At 42.2% G+C, this 21,899-nt stretch overlaps 1 protein-coding gene across 3 annotated transcripts; it reads left to right on the top strand.

The window, feature by feature from the left end:
• The first annotated feature begins 318 nt into the window (after positions 1-318).
• On the top strand, positions 319-21,675 carry nt5c1aa (5'-nucleotidase, cytosolic IAa). Of its 3 annotated transcripts, none has more exons than XM_073463497.1 (7): positions 319-474; positions 4,858-4,902; positions 9,661-9,828; positions 9,934-10,063; positions 16,889-17,011; positions 20,646-20,830; positions 21,322-21,675. In XM_073463497.1, the coding sequence occupies exons 1-7, from the start codon at positions 319-321 to the stop codon at positions 21,673-21,675; spliced, it is 1,161 nt and encodes a 386-aa protein (XP_073319598.1). The 3 variants fall into 3 exon arrangements, with proteins under 3 accessions (XP_073319598.1, XP_073319597.1, XP_073319599.1); XM_073463496.1 differs by having other exon boundaries at positions 319-480; XM_073463498.1 differs by lacking the exon at positions 4,858-4,902 and having other exon boundaries at positions 328-474.
• Positions 21,676-21,899: the final 224 nt, after the last annotated feature.

The following is a 21,899-nucleotide window of genomic DNA, read 5'->3' as shown; positions in this document are numbered from 1 at the left end:
GAATAAGTAAACGTCTTCCATGTCCTCTGGAAGTGGATGCAGTGAGCAATAATCCTCTTGAGGAAGAAGGGATACAGGAAGTGACCAGGATACAGAAGAGTGAACACTTCTGCTCCTCACACTCCGGTTGCTTTCACAGGGCAAGTGCAAACTACTGTAGTAAGCCTGTCATCAGTGCACGTGACAGGAGTATCTTATTAAATGCTGCGGACTGTAGCAGAATATTTCATTCGCCTGATTTTGCTGAAGAAGAGACTCGTGTCTTGTGCGAGGTAGAGAAGTGAGGAAAGGTCGGAGGGCACCAGAGGGGGATCCTCTATGGTGAAGATGAGTCTGGACCCTGTGCAGGTGATCAGCGGACAGGTCAAGGAGCTCAAAGTTGCCCCTTCGTCCAACGGGGAAAGCAGAGGATCATGGGAAGAGAAGGCAGAGTTCGATCAGGACCACTTGGGGCTCACCACCAAGCCGAAACCAGTAAGTGTCACCTACACATCATAAATGTCAGTACATCTGTGTCAGTCTGGGGTTTTGGAGGCTAGAACCCCTCCGTGCTCCTCTCTGCTGCTCTGCCCTGCTGCTGCCTTCATCAGGTTACTCTTCAGAGTCAGATGTTTACATCGCCCACGTGCCACTTAAAGCGTAGCTCATAACTGGGGACGGGCGGGGGTTGGACAAGGTGAGGGTGTCTGAGGGTTTTGAGGCCAAAGAGTACGGTGTCACACTCCTGCTACACCCTCCACTGAAAACATCTAAAAGACAGCAAAATATGTATGAAACGTGTGAAAGTGAGTCAAAGAAATGATTTTTTGAGTGTAGTAAATCACTTTCTTTTTTCTTAGTACTCAGTGATTGTCATTACATATTATTTTGTCATCACTCTTCATGCTCTACTGGACTTTTGCTACAGTTTCATCTGATTTTATCGAATTAATTACTTTATTTCACCATGAAAATAAAGGATATGATATCACGTATGACAGAATAATGGCACCAACTCAACACATAGCTGATTCAAAGGACAACGTAAATGATGAATCAAAATATTTTGCATTTAAATGACTGCTTGCTGTAGCACTGTTCTGTAGAACTGGATCATGTGACAGTGAAAGTGCCACAGCTGGATATTTTTAACCGACACTCCAGATGTTCCTCAGTGGCGGTGAATTAGAAGGTTATATAGCTTTTTTGATTCAGTTACCTTCCATAGTCAGGTGCAGTTCTGCCTTCAGAGCCACTTTCCTTCTGAGAAACTTCTTCTGAGAAACTTTGCAAAAGGTTAACATGAATCCCAGCTGACCGGTAAAAGAGACCCAGACACACTGAGCAGCAGGGTTACTTTAGTGCTGTTTATAGCACATAGTGCACAGGACACATCAACATTACCACGGGACAGAGTGCTGGAGCTACTTTGAGTGATTGCAAGTGTATACACAAAAAAAAACATACAGAAGATTTGAGTAAGCAAAGTGTTACAAGAGTGAGCAACTGGTGAGGAAAATAAACCGAGGTGAGTTTCTAGAGCTAAAAGTAGCTAAAAGCCTCTGCTGCGTGAGGATTAGTGTGTACTTTCAGACTGTAAAACATCTATCACTGCTTATGTATCAATCCAAATATTAATGCATTACTGGCCTAATGGACAGCACAGATCCATCAGTGCCTTCATCTGAAACTCTGTACACTGGAGGGTTTAACTGCTCACATGTAAAGATACAGTTTCAGTATTAGTGTACTGCATGTAGTTATTCATCAGAGGTAATGGAGCACAGATTATAAAGCTTTCATTGAAATGACTGGATGGTAAGATGACAGTATAACTGAGAAGAGTAAGGCTATAGCAGTGATGACATCTTTTTATATTCTTGTTATCACAGTACATGGTGAACAGCTATCACCACATTAAACTTGATGTATACTGTATTTTTAGAGTACCAGTGAAATAAAAAGGACACTTTCCATGCTTTTATATTGTCCATTTGTTAATTCTTCAGTTATCTTTTCCTGGATGCTAAATAAATGTCCAAAAAGTCATTTTCTGGTTATTTCTACATCAAAATCCCTCCATTTCTCTTCTCTAGTAGCCTGTTGGTGGATACAGATTAATGGAACTCTACATGTTAATAAATCCAGGACTTAATATTCTTTATTATTTACCTCAAAACAGTATTTATTTCTGCAGCGGGACCAGAAAGTTTGACTCCATCACACCTGACTCAAACGATTCAAACGCTCTGCTGAAGCCTGCTACCGACCTGTTCATCTTGAATCAGGTGTGTTGGAGCAGGGGAGCATCTAAAACATGCAGGGCAGGGGGCCCCAGGACCAGGGCTGAAGAACACTGAGGACTTTTTAAAATTTTTTTAATAATAAATGAATAATAAAAAAAACAAACACAAACAAAACAAAAGCAGAGGAGCTAAACCGCTTATGGTGCAAATATTAGCTTGTCTGGCTAACTAGCTTACTTTCTACAGTCGTAACCCTGACCGAGGAGCACATCATTGGCTAACAGTGTTTCAGGGGTTACAGCCCCCAGGAAGTGCACATCCCATAGTGGGCTAACCCCGACTTTAGCCTAGAACTTGCTGGCCCTGTTCCAGAGCAGGGTTAGCCATGACTTTGTTGGGTTATCCCCAGAAAATCAACTAAGCCCGGGTTAAGAGGTGCCAATGTGAAGCTGGGCTAAAGATAAAAAGAGCAGTAAGACGACATGCATGCTTGCAGGGGCTAGTAGAGGTGCAGTGTAAATCATTTAGCCCTTGGTTTAGGTTAACCCTGGGTTAACAATCGGTGTGTGAAAAGGGGCTAAGATAGTCCAGGACTAGCCTTAGCCTAGCCCTTTTTTGAGTGTCACAACACCCACATAATGAGTCGTTTCACAATCAGATTTTGATCAATCCGGTCCGCTAACATTTGGAAAGTCTAAACCAGAAGTTAGCTGGCTCAGCTAGCTCCGGGTAACTTTACATCCAGGACGTCAAACTTTTTTGGGCTTAATGCATCACTGAGTAGCTTTCATATAAATTAATAGGGCTCCACCGCTGGTGCCACATCCAGTTCCCATTACCTATACGTCCATGTGCTACAGGCTGGCAACTAGCACTTCCACTATGTAGTATCCAGCTGCTGGATATGGGGAGGTTTAAACTCCATCAACAACATTAAGTGAACGCTTTTAGGGTTAAACAGGTTTGTATTGGACGACTACTATATTTTTCTTTATCAAAGTTAGGAATAACTAGCTCTACAGTGTAATACAAGAAATGCTGTTTCTTTATTTCCATGCCTTCAAAATGGATTACCACTAGCCCAAAGCGGCACTATGTAGATTCTGGAGAAGAAATTCAAACTCAGAATTTTGATATTTACAATATTAATGAGGGAATAATACAGACTGAGAGATATTTATGTTTTCCATAACTGAATAAACAAGCTGTTCTCAGAGGAAAATAAGGTCCACAGAACACTGTTTGAAGCTAGAAAGGTGGCAGGGTCCACCACATATAAAAAAAGTAAAACAGTATGAAATTGTGTTGTCCTTTAAGGTCAGTTTGTTTATTCAGTTTATTCAGTCATGAAAACAAAGAGAGGTTGTTGATTTAGTTTGTTTAGGCATAAAAAAACAGGCAATGAAGATATTTCTCTTTACATAGTGCTCATTTAATAAGATAGCTAGCTGCAAATCAAATCTGCCAGCAACAGTTAAAGGCTCAATCTGTTGTTTTCATTCTTTGAAGAAAAAACGTTTATCATTTATTGCCATATCTCTATGTAGGGCTACATTAAATCAACAACATGAGACACTATTATGTAGTTATGTTGACATATAGCCAGAATCTTATCAAAATGGCTTCTATCTACATTACTATCAATATCAGCCTAATTCAAGGCAAACTAGTACATAATCATTACTGTTACTGGCAGTGTTCAGTCACACTCCTCTGTCACCATATCTGCCAAGACCTTCACAGACTGCATCATCACTGGCCTTTTACTTATCTATAAATATCAGCCCCCCCTCCACTGCTTCTCACTCCCACCCTGTCACTTTCTGCTCTCACTCTCACCTCTTTATATTTCCCACCGCCTCCCCTCTATTCTCCCTCTCTTTGTCTGGTGTCTGGAAACCCCTTTCACCTCTCCTCTTTTTCACTCTTGGATGGAAGGAAGGGATGTCTCACCGCCTCAGATATGTAAATAACAGATGACTCATGGATCTGGGTTATGCTCAGACACCAGTCCTGCTGATCTGGCAGAGCTTTGACGGGATTAATATAGAGGGTGGGAAACAGAGGAGGAGGGGGAAGGTTTAACAACAGTTCTCTTTTTTGTGCTTTATGGGACAATAAATGGAGCTGTAATTCCTTTGTGTACCATAAAATACACATGAATTTATGTTTAAGATTCAATCATATTCACTTGTCTTTGTCATACAAATCAATAAGTAGGAGGTTTGGGTTCCCATGCAGAGGAGCCTTGTGATCGATGCATTCCCAGTGGGGTTGGAGTCCCACTGAGAGAGGGCAAGCTGTAAACACTAGCGGTATCAAATCGCAGCAAAGAACTGGACCCTTGCTCTTGGATCACTCCCAGGCTGTGTGACATGTTATTCATAGAGTAAAAGGACTCTAACGGATAAGCTGCATTAAAGGTCTCGTACATCTGCAAGGCCGTCTCTGAGCAGAATCCGTACAAGAGACCCGAGTTTTACAAAATATCCATCTGAACAGGTCAACTGTGTCTCTACGTAGAAGAAAAACAAAAGACAGATACAGATTTTTGGGTGGAATGTCAATGAAACTCAGTGTAAATACATGTTCTGAATACCCGATGAATAAAAACAACTGTCATTTTGCTAAGGTGACAGGGAGACGGGCCCGCAAGGTGGAGGGAGGCGTGTTCTTCGTAAGTATGTCCCATCATCAAAGCGTGAGGTCAAAGGTTGTGTCCATGGCTACTGAATGACCATCACCACTGCCCTTTCACCTCCTTTTAATCTCCTCTGTGATGGCTGTCGATGTGCCTGCATGATCACGGACACCCCCACTCTACTAACCAACAACCCGACCTGATGCATCGTCACGTGTGCTGTCATGTTGATTCATGTTGTGCTGGATGCTCTCTGGCTGGACTCGGCTAATGAACCAACATGCTGTGTGCTAATCATTGGACGGCCACAGAGAGCTGCTGTTCTTTGATTTGTGAACTTATGCCCCTGTGATTTATGAATTTTAATATTAATTGGCAGATTATACTCCCTGCTACCGACTGAAACGATATCTAAAATGACCCCTATGGTGTGTAACTGGAATTTCTCATTTTTGTGTATATAAAGACATATAAATTGTGGACATTTGCAACTCTTTTCCAAAGAAGAGAAAACAGTGTTTTGGATATTTTTGTGGAACCAGCGTCTTAGTTTTAAACCTCTGGTTGACTCATACTTAAAGGCCAGTGTTGCTAGGAGGCATACCGTCACCTTCTATGGTATGCCATGTAATGACTGGAAGACGTGTTGGCCTTGGAAAGTCTCAGAACTGATATAAGACGCTTATCTGTCCTTCTTCAACAAGCCCACATACCGTTGATTATATATCATGCACATTTTGAGACATTGAAGATACTGTTCCCACTTCCCAGACAGGGTCCTACTGTATGTTCCCAAGGTTCAATCTTCCCATGGTGGGAATATGGCTACAGTTTGGGCTTTGACACGAGCACAATAGGAGGGTCAATGTACCCGATCTTACCAGAATACTGAACAGGGGAACACATAATAGGACCCTGGAAACATAGATACACTCCCAGACCCAAAGACCAAATTAACACGGTGGCCAATTTTCCTCTGACATCACACTCAAGGTGGGAAGCTCAAATGTTGGGATAGGCCTGTTGTTACGCTGCTGTGCTCCAGGTGTAGTGGAAGTTGTATAAATGTAGGAAATCTGACGAATTGTTATAATTTCACCGCTTCTGACTGATCAGCAACAGAAAAGATGATGGATATTGAAAGTCTGGAGCAACATCTGGCCATATTTCAAGACAACACAACGTATTTAATAACGTGATAGCTAACGTTAGCATGCAACCACTCCCTACTTAACATTATCGTGTGTTTACATCCACTTCCAGGTTTCAATAAATCTGTCCAAGATGTGTGGTGATGTTTCAGAATTAGATTGCGCATTTTCTGTCATATCGTGTAACATTTAAACAAACAGTAATGTTAGCTAGGAAGTGGTTGAATGCTAACGTTAGCTGTTATCTAACAGACGGGTTATCAAATATGTTGTTTTATTCCTCCAGATGTTTTACTATCTGTTGACTGTTTGTTTGCTGAACAATCAGGAAGTGATAACAATTTGTCAGATTCAATATTTTTGTACGACTTGCAACCACAACAGTATGACATATGAGCTTCCCAGCCTGGGCGTGATGTAGGAGGAAAATGGCTGCCGTGTGAATATAGTCTATTGTGCTGTGAACATGCAAACCAGCAAAGTTTGCTATTGTTACCACTGATTGTCACCTGCTGAGTCATGAGCACTCATTAAAGGGGTTTTTCACAAGTCCTTCACAAAGACATCCACAATCCAGGAGCATTGAACAACTCAAACAAATCATCCACAGGCTTGTAAAGGCAAAGGAGAGAGAAAGAGAATGTCTCATTTTTCACGTCACGTTTCGATCCACTCACATATGGCCGATAAAACAGTGACTGATACATGTAAAGCTAGCATTAGCTGGATTCTGTTGTGGCAATGGCAAATGACCAAACCGCCAGAACACACAGCAATGAGCAGTCTCTTGAACTCAGCACTCAGGGGTTATCCTGTTTTCACACAGTTACATAGGAGTGCCCAAATCACAGGTGGGAATTGTGTGTGATATCATTATCTCATTGCTGACCCTCATAGATATGACTGAAAAACAATGTTGTTTTTCTTACCTCCTAAAGTTTCACACCAGTGGAATGTTCTTATCAAATGAGCAAAAGAAGGCAAAGTTACACATTGAGCCTATTCTTGAGCTGTTTTTAGTATTATTTTTACCTTCATCCCGCTCTTGCACCTTTGAAGGTCCTGTGTGCTCATTTAGTTTCATCCTGACAAATAGCAACCTTCACATGCACCCGAGGGAGAAGCTCCCTCTCTCTGATGACAAAACAAAGCTAGTCTCATCAGTGTGAGGTACAAACTCTACCTTTACGTCTGTGTTTGTGTGCATTTCCACAAAACCTGTAGGAAGGTGATGTGTGTCTTTGTGTGTCAAGCGCTTGGTGTATTATATTTTTCTCCACAGACTCAAATGGAAAAATTCTTCACCTGAGAAAGCATGTGCACCTCATAACTGCATACTGTACAAAGTATGACAAAAGACACACATTCTGCATATGTACAGTGCATGTTGCATTTATGTGTCAAAACATGATCTAGAGTTTTCGGTTCAGCGGACACAGAAACAGAGACCTTTGCAGACAGGAAATTGTGAAAATTGGATTAGGTTGAACTTTTGATCTGACTCAGATGCGGAACAGAATTAATCCTGACAAGGTGACGTGTGTGTTTGTGTGTGTTTTTTCCAGGTAAGTAGGTGATATGTCAGCAGGCAGTTGTGTTGTGACGGAATAAGGCTAAATAGAGGGACTATGGCTCAGTGCTCCTGTCAGCTTGTGGCCTATTTACCAGCACACGGCCACCGGGGCATGGACACAAACATGATAATACACAGGTTCCTCCTCCCACTGAACACACACTACAGATTTAGATGTATCATAAATCAGAGGCATGTATTATTTATTACCATGGTTCCTTAATTGCAAGTTTCCTACTAATAACACATTAATACTAAGCAATATGATGGTCAACATCATGTCTATTATTGGATTTATAAGAGTGATGTTGAATTTATGTTCTCATTAGATTATATGCATGATTTAGAGCCTCTGTGCAGCACATTCAACCACACACATATACACACACTTTCACAATGACATTTTTGCTCTTTAATCAGTTAGCCCCCTCTGGTCCCACCACCCAGACATGTTCAGCTGCCCGCTGTGGGCACTAATGCTGGCTGCCCCCTGAGGAATGCCGCCCTCCCCCTCCACACGCAGCCGAGCATAAACAGACACGAGGCAACTTGAGCGCAGCATTAGGTCGCTGTGTCATCTAGTATACTCATGGGCGCGGGAACTAGAGGTGCCGAGAGGGCCGCAGCACCCCCTGAAATGAGGCCTTAGAGAAGCGATAATCGAGAGAGTGAGAGAGTGAGAGAGAGCGACAGAGAGAGAGAGAGAGAGAGAGAGAGAGAGGAAGCGCCTGTAGACGAGTGAGAAAGAGGGAGCTATTAACAGTGTCCACAGGATATAACATCTTTCTTTGACCGTGAAGCCACATATTGCCCTTCACTTCTGTGGTTTATCAATCAGGTGTCTTAACTACACTGCAGACGGAAGTCTCTGTTAACAGTGACACACAGGCAGATCCAGACAGACACAATGTTTTTTTATAAAAAGAAAGAACAAATTTAATGTATCACATTTGCCGAATTTACAAGAAGACCCAAATAATTAAGAATTTCTTGTAGACAGCGATTCACAAAGCTTATAAAGTTTATCCTGACTCAATAACTCACAAAAATGAACAATTTTATAAAGGAGTCTGGGGAATTTCTCTCCCTCTTCATCTCCTTGCCTTTGTTGACTGTAGTTGATATGGCTCCTTTGACCAGTAGCATGTTGGTGTTCCAGTTTGCCATCAGCTGTGGCGCAAAACGTCTCCAATTTGTGTAAATTGTTGCTAATAACAATTAGATATAAGTTATCCTGGCCATTTAAATTGGTGCAAAATTCACGAATGTCGCGCACCAACTGTCAAAACACAGTCTTGAACACTGGTCACTGGCTTGACGGTCTGTTCGACTGCAACTCCGCCACCACACCCTACACCTCCAGATATTACAGATGTGAACACATCAGTGGTATGCAGAAACTTTGAACTTTTAACAGTTCTTTCCGAAGTCAAGGAGAGGGTCCAACGAATATCTTGATAACATGCAGGAGGGTCCTTTCGAGGTTATTTTAAAAACTTGAAACATAAGCTTGTGCTAGCTGAGCTCAGGTGGTTGCAGTTGCAGCTGTACTGTATTGCACACCGCTGTGAATGAAGTATTAGTAAATGGGTGGTCATATGGACTTACATCTGAGTCTTCTTATCCTGTGATTAGAGATGACAGCATTCTTCTAATGACATTCATGCCGTTTGTCGCGGCTCTGAGATAATTAAGATGTTGTAATGGCATTACAACAGATAACAGGCATGGCAATAATTGATCACATGTTGTTTTTGCATGTAGCCCAGCATGTATTGTTATGTGGAGAGAGAGGCCCCCCCCCCCGAGGTCGCTTGTAAAAACAGCAGCACTTCTCTACGCATGCACTTATAAAAAAGAAACATTAAAGTATTATTAGCAGGGTTTAGTTCGAGGGTCAGTTTGTCACCGCGGGCAAAAATAGGTCTATTCACTCCTCCGACACCTCTCACCTCTCCTCCCCTTGTGTTTTCCAGTCATCATCTTAATGGCCCATTACTGCTCGCTCATTTTCCCTCTCTTTCTCTTCCTCATCGTTCCATCTTCTATGTTGTTTTTCTTTGTCTGCAGCCAAAGCCGGAGAACGCAGTGACCATCGCCGTCTCGTCTCGGGTCTTGTTTCGGACTGAGCGGGAGCAGAAGGTGTTTGAGCAGAAAGGAGTGGAGGAGTATCTGAGATACCAAATCGAACACGAGACCGAACCCTTCGCCCCGGGACCGGCTTTCCCCTTCGTCAAGGTTAAAGTCACACAAGCATACACTTACAGACATATTAAATGAAGTACAATAGTTTACTTTTTTGCTGTCCTGAGCTTCTGAGCTTACCTTGCTGTATCCCGACAGGCTCTGGAGGCGGTGAACGGTCGTCTGCGGGACCTGTACCCACAAAGTGAAGAGCTGTTTGACATCGTTTTGGTGACGTACAACCACGCACACGTGGGAATCCGGCTCATCAACACCATCAATCATCACAGTAAGTCTTACAGACAGTGAATTATAAAGTAGATAAGGCTCCAAACTAGGGTTGTCCATCACTGGCTGACAGTCACCAGCGCTGAGCCCTCCACTATCATAAAAATGGTGATTGAAAAGCCTCTCCCCCATTCCTCCACCAACCAGACAGCACTAAAAAGTAGCGGTGTTCTCAAAGCTGTTTTTGCTCTTCGGGTCATCAGTTACTGATGCTCTGGGTTGGTAGATCAGGCTGGGCCATCAACCCAAAGCCTCAGTATTTGACGAGACTTACAAATTGGGCCACCTTGCTCAGTTAGGCGACCCCAAGACAATCGGTTTCATTGATGGCAGTGGCGTTTCTTTTCTGAGGGCCAAGAGTTCAAAGATGTTCAATGTATATTTCTGCAAAACCACTGATTATGGAAACCTTACAGCTCTTCAGGTTCAATTTAAAACAATTTTATCTCATGACAACACTGTGTTAATGCTCTGGTTAGGTTTAGGCACAAACACCCCTTGGTTAGGGTTAGGAAAAGATCAGGTTTCCACTCGAAATACCTGTTTTGGTCGACCCCAAACATGGCTGGAAACTTCCCGTCAAAAATATCTGGTTTTTGCCGCCACAAATGTGAAGTCCAAATGTTGAAACTCTGTCTCAGACTGCGGTCACTGGCTTGGCAGCCTTTTCTCCTGTAACTCCACCAACATCCCATCAACTCATGACATGAACGTCAGGTCATAAAAATATAATGTGAACGTGATATGACACATTTTATTGAAATGTCAATATGGTATGAATAGGACTATGACATGCACAAATGTGAATGAAGCAGTGGATGGAAGAAATGTTAAATGCCAACATTGTATCCTGACCACTGGGCTGGTCTCTGTGGTGCAACCAAACATCAACACAGTCTGCACCCTAACTTAGGAAGAAAACCTGCTGTAGGTGCAGCTGGTGCTACAGGCCACAGCTGCTTTATACCTACAGTACAGTGGTAGTGTCAGAGTTAGACAGTAGTGGCAATAACACTGTGTCAAATGTAAGAGGATCTGACTTTGGTGACCCTCAGTAGCTCTATCAAAAGATACAATGTGACAGAATAGTGGCCTTAAATACCTTCCTGACGTTAATGGGCCAGTCAGAGAGATCAGATTTCAAGCGCCCACACTTACAATTCAGTTTGACAAGATCATTATCTCAATCTCCATGTAGCCAAACTGAACGTATACCCACAGCCACTGTCACTTAGTCTGACACTGTGCATGAATAAAGCATGCAGCCTGACATTAAATTATATAGGAGAGAAAAAGGAACCATCACGAGTAAATCTGAGACACAGAAAGAATGTTAATGTTGAAAAGAAAAAAAGAAATGATTCAATCCAGTTGAACACCGTACAGCAGAATAGGCCTGAAGGGATGAAAAGAAAGAAAGAAAACATGGCGTTCAATGTGCAAGTACAAGCAAAGACATTGTTCAGAAATAGTGTCAAAGGAAAGCTTTTCACACAGGGAAGAGAAACCAGAGACGTTTAGGTGTGGCATCTGGAGGATCTCTCTGATTCATAAGGAGTGGGCTGGGGGCGCAGGCGACTTGAATTTCATCACTATAAGACATCCAAAGTTATTTAGAATAACTGATGTAGAAGGGAGGATTTCAAAAAGTGGTAAACTGTGGTAAATGTGCATCGCATGTTTTGAGGTCATGCAGGTCACAGATCAGGTCTATATCTGGATACATTTTATTGAGTCTGACTTTGGGCCTCATAAGGTACATTTGCTTTCCGTGTGTCATTAAACAATATAAAAATATCCTATGAATTATTGTAAAGACTAAGGCAGTCTGCATAGGTGGAACAAAGACGAGACTGGGTGCATCTTTAAGGATAAAAACGGCTACGAGATGTTAAGACGTACACTGATGTAATGAGATAATCCTGGTCTAATTCGCTGACGCAAGCTCAGCTGAGAAACAAACAACAAAGTGTATGAACAGCTGACTGACAGGACCCTTCCCAGGGACATCTCAGACCCTGTGATGACATCTTCCTCACAGACCACTTCCTGCTCAGCTCCTCGCATGTTTTCATATCCTCGGAGTTCAAGATGACCTCCTCTGGGATGTAAGAATAATCCGAGAGGCCCAAAACAAAAACATTATCTGAGGGGAGCCACCAAAGCCACACACGGCCCTCCAGAGGCCGCCACGTTAGATCTCTCCGGTGGCTCTCAGCAGTGTATTGAAACGGTCTCCTGACCTCTGACCTTTCCTGAAGAACTGAGGGGAAACGCGGCTTCTCTGATGTAACAGAGATGAGGGCTTGTTGGACATCGTCCCTGCAGCGTGTCTGTGGGCAACACGGTCATAAAAATGATTAAGAAAGAAACAGTTAGTTGCTCCGCCGCCTTTCAAATCTGAAACAGAATCTGCACCTCGTAGGAACATTTCGATACTCATTCATCTCTCATCAGCTGCTTACACACTATTTATAACAGCTGCACTACGAGGTTTAAAGTTTCTCACCTTGCATTTGGAAGACTGGCGATGACTATAAAGTCAGAGCGTGGTGTGAATGACAAGGTGCCCGCCGGCAATTTCATACATCTGCTCTGCATGTATACATCATAGGACCCATGGGCCAAGATGACTGGCAGCTCTTGTAATGTGCTCCGTGTGCGGAAAATCGAGATTTTCACGTGATGACATTATCGTTCTCTGTGGAAATCAGAAGTGGAGCCAAGACACGACCTCATACACGCACGCTATATGGATGATATCCTACATGGACAAACACCTTGCTGCTTTGATAGCGAACTGCACAGTGAAGATGCTCATCCTTTGATGTGACAGCAGCGTCTCTGCAGTCCTGCTGATTTCCTGCCCTCCTATTACCATGTTTTAGATCTCCTGAACAAGCAAATAAATCATACGAGGATAAATGATATGAAAACATTTTTTCAACGGGGGGAAAAAAGTGATACAAAGACATCAATGGTGTGGAGATTTTTCCCCTCTAGTGACTCCCACGCTCCGCCACCCGTCTCAAAGACAAGGGACGCTTGGAGGATTTGATTTGATGAGGTACAGCACAGTGCGAAGGTCAAACGCACCAGGGCTGCACTACAAAGCTAAATAAACCATTTAGAGAATCTGTGGAGGACAGCTGATTCTTTGAATGAGGAAGAGATCACTCCGGGGGTTTGAAGGACACTGTCTCTCTGTTTCTCTTCGTCGAGTCATATTGTATCTGTATCTTTGTTTCCGTAAGTCTTAGCTTTTTTCTGCACAACTTTGCACTGTGGCAAATATAAATAACTATAATAATAATAAATAATAATGAGTTTCAGATCAAAAACCACAAAGTAGTGCTGCCGAGTTCACATTTTTCCGGATGGAACTCTGTCTCTCAGCTATTCATCTTGTTGTCTCTGGATATCAAAGCTTATTTTACCAAGAGTTCAAGAAAATTGCGTTGTAATCTTGAGAAAAAACAACATTTGTTATTCCGAATAACAACACAAACAGCTCGTGACATTGAGAAAACAAATACAATTTAACTTGTTATCACAGGAAAACAAAGGAAATAATATGTTTAACCAGTGACTGTTATGGTTCTTTATAAATCCAACAATCTGCAAGTGGACATTCATCCATTTTGAGCCCAAATCATTGGAACCACAGCAAACGATCACTGTTGTTTTCTTTCCTGTTTCTGGCAAGGAGCATTCACTGTTTTGTGTATCTTTTTCCTGTGAGTCCTCAGACTTCCTGTTGATGGCGGCTCATGCTACAACCAACAATGTTTTCTTCTGTTTTCTTAATGTCTGCTGGGGAAAAGCTGCATGTTGCCAGCCTGATAAGGGCAAAGGAGCTAAAAACATTTGGGCAATGAAGCATGGTGAGCTCAAGAACAGTTATAGGCACGTTTCAATTTCACTGTAATAGTATTGAAGCGGTTTGCACCTTGCTGTGTCTACATTCTTAAAGTTAAATAAAGTTACCTACAGTAACTCCTAGTGTCGATTTGTGTAGATCAAAATGTCTCGGACAATCACGTTGAATGTGATTTGTTATAAAGACAATTTGGCTCTAAGTTCATTGCTGACAGAGTTTCAGTTGTGTTCATTTGTAGAAACAGGACAGCCTTTGTTGTTGTCCACATTAGCATATCCAGTGCACTTTCATAAAGACCTCTGCCCACACAGGAAAACATAAATAGCCAAATCTCTTTGTCTTCATCCTCTTTCAGTTGTCAAACTTCAAAGCCTCAGAAACAAACAGCTGTGTCGATCACATCACAAGTTTAATACAGCGAAGTCGTCTGACAGAATGAACGTACAGTTAGCGAGGCTTAATAACTACTTGTACTATCTACAGCTTGTATTGTGTGATCAGCTATACTGACATTTAAAAATGAGTGATCACAGAGAGAAAGGCATGTTAGCTGCGTTTTTTGGGTGGGAAATAATGTCGACTGAGTGTGAAAGGAAGGCAGAGGAAGGAGCAATTATATAAAAAGATGTTGTTAGGATAAGTACAACAGTTATATAATGTCTTCTGTGGCTCTGGAGGGAGGTCTCTCAAGTCTGAGAAAGGCCCAATCCCAATACACCTTGTGCCTCTACCACTCATCCCCGGGAGGCAACCGCCATTCCGACATACTGCCATTCCGCCATTCCGCCATTAGGCCCTAATTGTCGGAATGGCAACACTTAAACCTTTAATTAAACGTCCCATCATTCCGACATTTTTTGCCTCCTAAGGTCGGAATGGTGATATTTATTTCTTTTTTAAACGTGTTGCCATTCCGACAAATCTTTTAAAAGGGTTAGGGTTAGGGTTACGGGTTGCGGGTTAGGGTTAGCCTGGTTGGAATGCCGGGACGAAACTTTGTCGGAATGGCGGGACATTCGCATGTCGGAATAGTGGTATGTCGGAATGGTGACATGTCTGAATAGTACAATGTCGTAATGGCGGTCTGTCGGAATGGCAGCATGTAACCCTCATCCCCACCCTCTGTTTAGCACTTTTGCCAGATTCAGAGGCACACTTCCAACTGAGGGCTGTGAGAACTTCCTGTCGTTCACTGTATTATGGTCCTTTTCTTCATAACAGGCGTAAAACAATTGCCAAAAATGTTCTGATGTCTCAGTAGCTAGCTAGCTAGCCAACGTTACATTGTTATTGATGTATTGAATGTTGGATTCCCCTCTTTGATGGCATATGACACCTGAAATTTAACTCAAGTTCAGCAGCCAGTTGCTGCAGTTGGCACAGCTCCTCTAATATCAGTGCAGACTGGCAGGATAGGAGCACAGGTTGCTAATGTTAGCCTATAAAGCAGCACTAGTGGCAAGGTAATGAAGCAGTGTTCTTTTATATTTGATGACTTGATTGATAACGTGAAGTTGTGAGTGAATTGCGAGCGTTCATGCCTTTCTATCTTCATCAGATAAATGGCAACTGTTATTGTGATAATACCAGGGTTGCCACAGCGACACAAGAGGAATCACCACAGCTGAAGACGCCATGTTGGAAGTTTCCAGTTGTGTCAGTTTACTTAAACGCTGTCGATGACTAGTGGTGACATATGAGGGTCTCGAAGGGTCGTCACATTTCAGATAGGAGATTTCAACCAATAACCCTTGTAACTCTGCTCTGATGCGCAAGAGGGGCACTCGTAAACAAGGGGTAGGGAATAGGAAATGAGTCTGAACCAGAATAACCCTGGTGATGTCATAGTGATGTCATCTTGGGTTTGGACACTACGAATTTATAAAGAAGAGATTGGTTTGATGAGTATGGAACACAAAAGCACATACCAGACAGTAAGAGTACATTGAATATATCCTGTTATGCATTATGGGAAATGTAGGATAGTGTGTGACCCATATTTAAAGATTAAAAGTCGGGAAATCTGATCTTATGTTGCATCAATCTTTTATCCAAGTCCGACATCTTTATGCCAGAGCAATGATAAATTGCTGCAGTGACCCTTTAATGTGGCTGAAGTTTCTTGTCGAGTGCGGCTTTAAATAAATGCCATAACCCTGCCATCTCTCTTTTCATAATCAGCACACTTACCTCCCACCCACACTAACCTTCACTTTTACTATCGCCATCTATCCTAGGCATCGCCCACCTCTTCTCATTCTATTATAACCTTCAGCGCTTCTTCAACTCATTCTATCACATCTCCATCCCAACATTAGTCTGTATTACTTTACTCCTGTGCCCTTTATAACTCTCTTCCATCTTCACTTATCCCTGCTCCCTCATAAATATCAGCTCATTTCACCTGAACAGCTCTGTAATCATGGATCTAATTTCCTGATATCAGTCTCCTCTCGTTCCTCCACTCACATACCGTCTCTGCGTCGCTCTTTGGATGGGCCCACAGCAGCAGGTTGAGAGCCTCGCTCAGCCAAAATGGAAACAGACACTTTCCCACCAGTCTTATTTCTTTAGCCTTTCATCTGCACAGTCCTCCCCCTCTACTACTTAACCCCATCTTTGGACCCTGTCCCACTCTCTTGTAAGTTTATCCTCTCACCATGTCATTACCCAACCATCTCCCCTCCACTTCACCTCTTCAAATTGCCTATCATCAACTCCATGAGGGATTTAAAGCCACAGCTTCCAGCAGAAAGAAGGACTTTTCTGTTGTTTAGACTCTTTGTCACATGTTGGCTGCATCACAGTCTGAAAAATACAAATAAATACATGTATCAGTATTGTAACTGATCTGTAATACTGCTGATGTACTGTATGCCGGCATTTAACTCTGGATGATGTACTGAAACTAAAAACCGTGTTGCTGTCTGTTCTTCTTGTCACCAGATTTGTTCATAGAGCGGTTTTGTATGACCGGGGGAAGCAGTCCTATTGGCTATCTGAAGGCCTGGCAGACCAACCTCTACCTGTCTGCTGACGCTGACAAGGTCAGGGAGGCGCTTGCTGAAGGTGAGCACACACACACACACACACACACACACACACATGCAGATGAAGAAGATAAAGTCTAATTATATTAATAACCTAGTCTGATCAAATTAAATGAATTTAGACTTAAACATAAAAAACCTTGTGTGTTTATTCAATATATTGAATTTTACATAAATTACATAAACGTAATGGATTTTTCAAGTGTTTATCTTCCAGGTGTTATACACAAAAAGTAATGCAATTAAAACTAGTAATTCTGTCTCCTTTAATGAGTCACACACACACACACACACACACACACACACACACACAAAAAATGATTATTCACGTTCATTTATGTAATAGGATGGAAATCTTGTAATTTTAAATTGTCCAAGTAACTTTTAATGAAAGCTATCAAATAAATCTAGGGGAGTAAAAAAGTACAACATTTCACTCTGAAATGTGTTTCATGAAAAGACAATATTTAAGTGAAGTACAAGTACCTCAAATGCGTACTTAAATGTATGAAGAATGAAGTTACATTCTAGTGCTGCAGTTCACACTTCGATACATTCATGTCAAGGTTTCTCAGCAGTTAAGTCTTTGTCCATCCAGTCAATGTGTGCCAGTAAGGGTTAGCTACATTACATGAATGATGGTCCCATTTAGAGTAAAACTGATGATAAAGCAGGGTATGCTTTAGGGCGTGGCTACCTTGTGATTGACAGGTCATTACCACGGCTTGTCCTTGGGTTCTCAGTCAGATCCAATCAGGATATCCTCCCTAGTGTCACCCTCTCATCTTAATATGCTAATATCACTTCTAGGCTCCAAAAAAAAACAGATGGTGGAGGCCAGAATGTGAGACTCGAGGCTTCATAATGGTAGTACACAAACCAGTGGTGACCCATCAGTTGAGATAAGCCCACTGTGGGTTTTAGATTCAGTAATACAGACAAAAGTGAAGATATACTTTATCCTTCACATCCCTTATTTCACTGTGTTAAGGAGATCTTGAACGCACCACCATAGTTTTACTGACAAACTGCAAAATAGTGTAAGTCGAGTGGGGACGCTACAGCTGACAGTGATCAGATACATAGATAAGATGTTAACATATCACAGTTTAAGTACTTCAGCTTCAAACCATTTACTGGAAATTCAAACTCGGAATTTTAATATTCACAATAATAATGAGGTAATAATACAAACTCAGAAATATTTATTTTTTCCATAACTGAATAAACAAGCTGTTCTCTGAGGAAAATAAGGTCCCCAGAACACTGTTTGCAGCTAGAAAGGTGGCAGGGTCCGCCACATATAAACAAAGTAAAACTGCATGAAGTTGTGTTTGTTTATTTAGTTTGTTTAGGCATATAAAATCAGTCAATGAGGTGATGTCTTTCCTTCCTTCCAGGCACCAATTTATTTTCATTCATTTCATTACTGTGTGTCAATCTATTTGCAGAGACTTGCTTCAAACATGCCTTTTATTGTTATCATCGTAATTATAAGTGCAGCTGTGAGGCCAAACGATTTAATAGTGTTGGGGAGACGCAGGCAGTTTTTTTCATATATATGTAATTTCAGATAAATGGAATAAAATGTCAGATCTACCTTCAAACTTCAATTTAAATGAACATGTACGTATGACTCTATTAAATTCTTACACACACAGCAGGCTGCAAGCAATTTCATGTCATGTTTGCATAATTAGCAGCAGTGACTGACATGTTCTCCTGTGCTGCAGTGTCATTATCATAAACAAGCACATTGATTCTCTCCTCTCTTTATATTTCCCTGATGGATTCCTGCATGTCACGGCGTATCAACACACACACTGAAGGGAACAGCAGCGTTTCTCTGACTGTAGCTCTGAATATCAGTGTTTGAGAACACGGGCAGCTCTCTGCCAAAGAAATACAAGATGTATGCTCTGCTGACAAGGAGCTGGGAACACACCGATGTGAAATTTGTGGGACGTGAGCTGACAACCGCTGCTGAAGGTTTAAATTTGTGCAGCGCCGCACATTTCACGTTGCATAATTGTTGCTGTCAAAAAAGACGAGCGCACACAGAAGCCGTGGAGACTAATTAACGACAAAAACAAAAAAGTGTATCAGCTTAGGCGACACGGAATGATTTCTTCAGCTACCAGAACCAGAGAACATCATACTGGGTTCAAGGTGACTTCTGGGACATTTTTCATGTGACTTACACGTAGCTAATGTCACTAATGCAGTGACTCTGGCAAGCACACACCTGCTCCCACACACACACAGACACACACACACACACACACACACACACACACACACACACACACACACACACACACACACGTGTCCTTGACATTTTACTTGAAAGGTCTTAATTAGCTGTGTTGCCATTTGTTAATACTTCCCGCAAGCTGAAGGCCATCACAGTATGTTCTGAGAGTGTTTTCTTTAATAGCCCTACAACTGTATCAACGTCAATGAATCATTCCTGATTTGTTCTATTTGCAGGAAATGAAATGAAGTGAAGCAAAAGTTGGGTTTAACCTCGGCAAGAAATGTTTCTTTTTTCACTTGATTCTGATCCAACGAGCATGTTATTATCTACAGGTACCAAAGTATCCATCAGTTTAAATTAAAAAGGTGTCAATGTGACTAATTTAAAGGTCCTATACTGAAGAAAGTGAGATTTTAAGCCTTTTTAATTATAAATATATATCAGAATGAGCTGTCGGGACTTTTGTAAGGTTGTGATGTGACAAGTTACCGCCCTCAGCACAGCCGTGATTGCAAAAATATAGCTGCAGTATAGCTGCTATGGAAATACAGTGGGCGGGGCTTGCTCAGGCCTGTGAAAGCTGACCAATCAGAGCAGACTGGGCTTTTCAGAAGGGGCCTTAAAGAGACATACGCTAAACGGAGGGTGAATAGAGGTGTTAAGGCAATGGACAGCTTGAGAAAAATAATATGTTTTTTCAACATTAAAGCATGTCAACATTTTCTAGTTGACCTGAGCCCTGTTGCTCATCATCTGAGGTTCCACCAGCTCATAGGGACACTTAGCTCCACGGCTAGCTGAGCTACTTGCTCAAAGCATCTAGTTACTACAGCCAAAGATAGCAAAGAGAATAGTGAGCAGCAGCTGGTGGTTATGCTGCCTCTAATTGTTGAAGTGAAATGAAGAAAAGTAGAGTGACGCAAAGAAGTGAAGTTAAATAAAATGAAGTGCAGTGCAGTGGAGTCAAGTGAATTCAAGTAAAGTAACATATGGGGTACATCCCAAGTCTCTTATTTGATATTTCGATATTGAACCATCCTTGAAGGACGTCCAGAAGCTCTTATCTCTGCTCTGAGGGGAGAGGAGTGAGGAGAGATCTCTAAGGAGACATGAGTGAGGATGCACAAGAGTAGCTTTCCCTGAAGACTATCAGCTGAATGCTCTGACATCTGGCAGATTCAAATGAACAGAACACTTCATTAAAAAAGACGTCTCATTACCAGGATGGAAGGAAAAGATTCTAGTGAGGGAAACATCAAGGAAAGACTTTGGATGTAGTGTGTGAAAGTGTGAAATGGAGTCTGCACAACCACCACTTCGCTTTAACTGCCTTCAACTAATTTAAATCGAGTATTGTTAAACCTATTTTTACGTCTCTGACTGTGTTTGTGTCCAGGCATCGCTGCAGCCACCATGTTCATGCCAGAGAAGCAGACAGAGGTATCAGAGTCACAGCTGAGGGTGGCATTTGATGGTGACGCCGTCCTCTTCTCGGATGAATCTGAGCGCATCTTCAAGGCCCACGGGCTGGACAAGTTCTTCGAACACGAGCGGGACAACGAGGACACACTATTGGATCACGTATGTAGTTTTCATCATGTTTGGACATTTTCTCTTGAACAGTAACTGATGTGCTGACACCATCCTGTTCACTCAATAATCAGTACAGATTGCATCTGTGAGAAATTATGGCAACAAAATGAAGCTGAGGTTTAAACCTTAATCTCATTTGTAGCATTTTCCGTGTAGCCCTTAATCACCTTTAAATAATTATGCAGATGTTCTTGATATAAAATTAATTTCCTTAAGTGGTTATTCTATGAACACATTATGCAAAATATGATAAATGGTTTCAAATGTTATTGGGATTCAGACCGTCAGTTGGTCGTCGTTCTATCAGACAGACAGCAATTTATGTAATTAGCTTTAAGTTGTGCAGGCATTGAAATAAAATGGTGCAGCATTTATATAAAGATGTAGCATGACGAGGCAATGACAATGATGTTGCAAGGTGAGAACAGACAGTCTCTCCGACTCTGCTTTATCATACTCTCTGTCTTCCTCTCTGGCAGGGTCCCCTGAAGGGCTTCCTGGAGGCACTTGGGAAGCTCCAGAAAAAGTTTTACGCTAAAGGCCAGCGCCTGAACTGCCCCATCCGAACATACTTGGTCACAGCTCGTAGCGCAGCCAGCTCTGGGATCCGGGCGCTGAAGACACTCAGGGCCTGGGGACTGGAGATCGACGAGGCCTTGTTCCTCGCAGGAGCACCGAAGGGCCCCATGCTGGAGAAGATCAGGCCTCACATCTACTTTGACGATCAGATGTTTCATGTGGAGGGAGCGGCTGAGATGGGCACCATCGCCGCCCACGTGCCCTACGGCATTGCACAGAAACACGCCAAACAGAAATCCAGCGCGGGGAAGTAGCCGGCAGGACGTTTCAGAGAGCTTGGAAAGATGAACTTGTACTGAATTGCATGTGGAGATGCATCATTTCCATACTGTAGCAAATGTATTGTAAGTTTGTTTTATCACAAGGTCAACTGTCTCAGCTCAATGCTTTCATGTTAGGAGTAAGGTAGAGGTCTGGAACTGGGGATGATCCGGATGCCAAGTGTCCCTCATCTTTTTTTGTCTTTGTTTTGTTCAAT

This window comes from Pagrus major, chromosome 3, assembly GCF_040436345.1.
Source record: "Pagrus major chromosome 3, Pma_NU_1.0".
NCBI classification, from domain to species: domain Eukaryota; kingdom Metazoa; phylum Chordata; class Actinopteri; order Spariformes; family Sparidae; genus Pagrus; species Pagrus major.
This window is presented reverse-complemented; position numbering and strand designations above follow the sequence as displayed.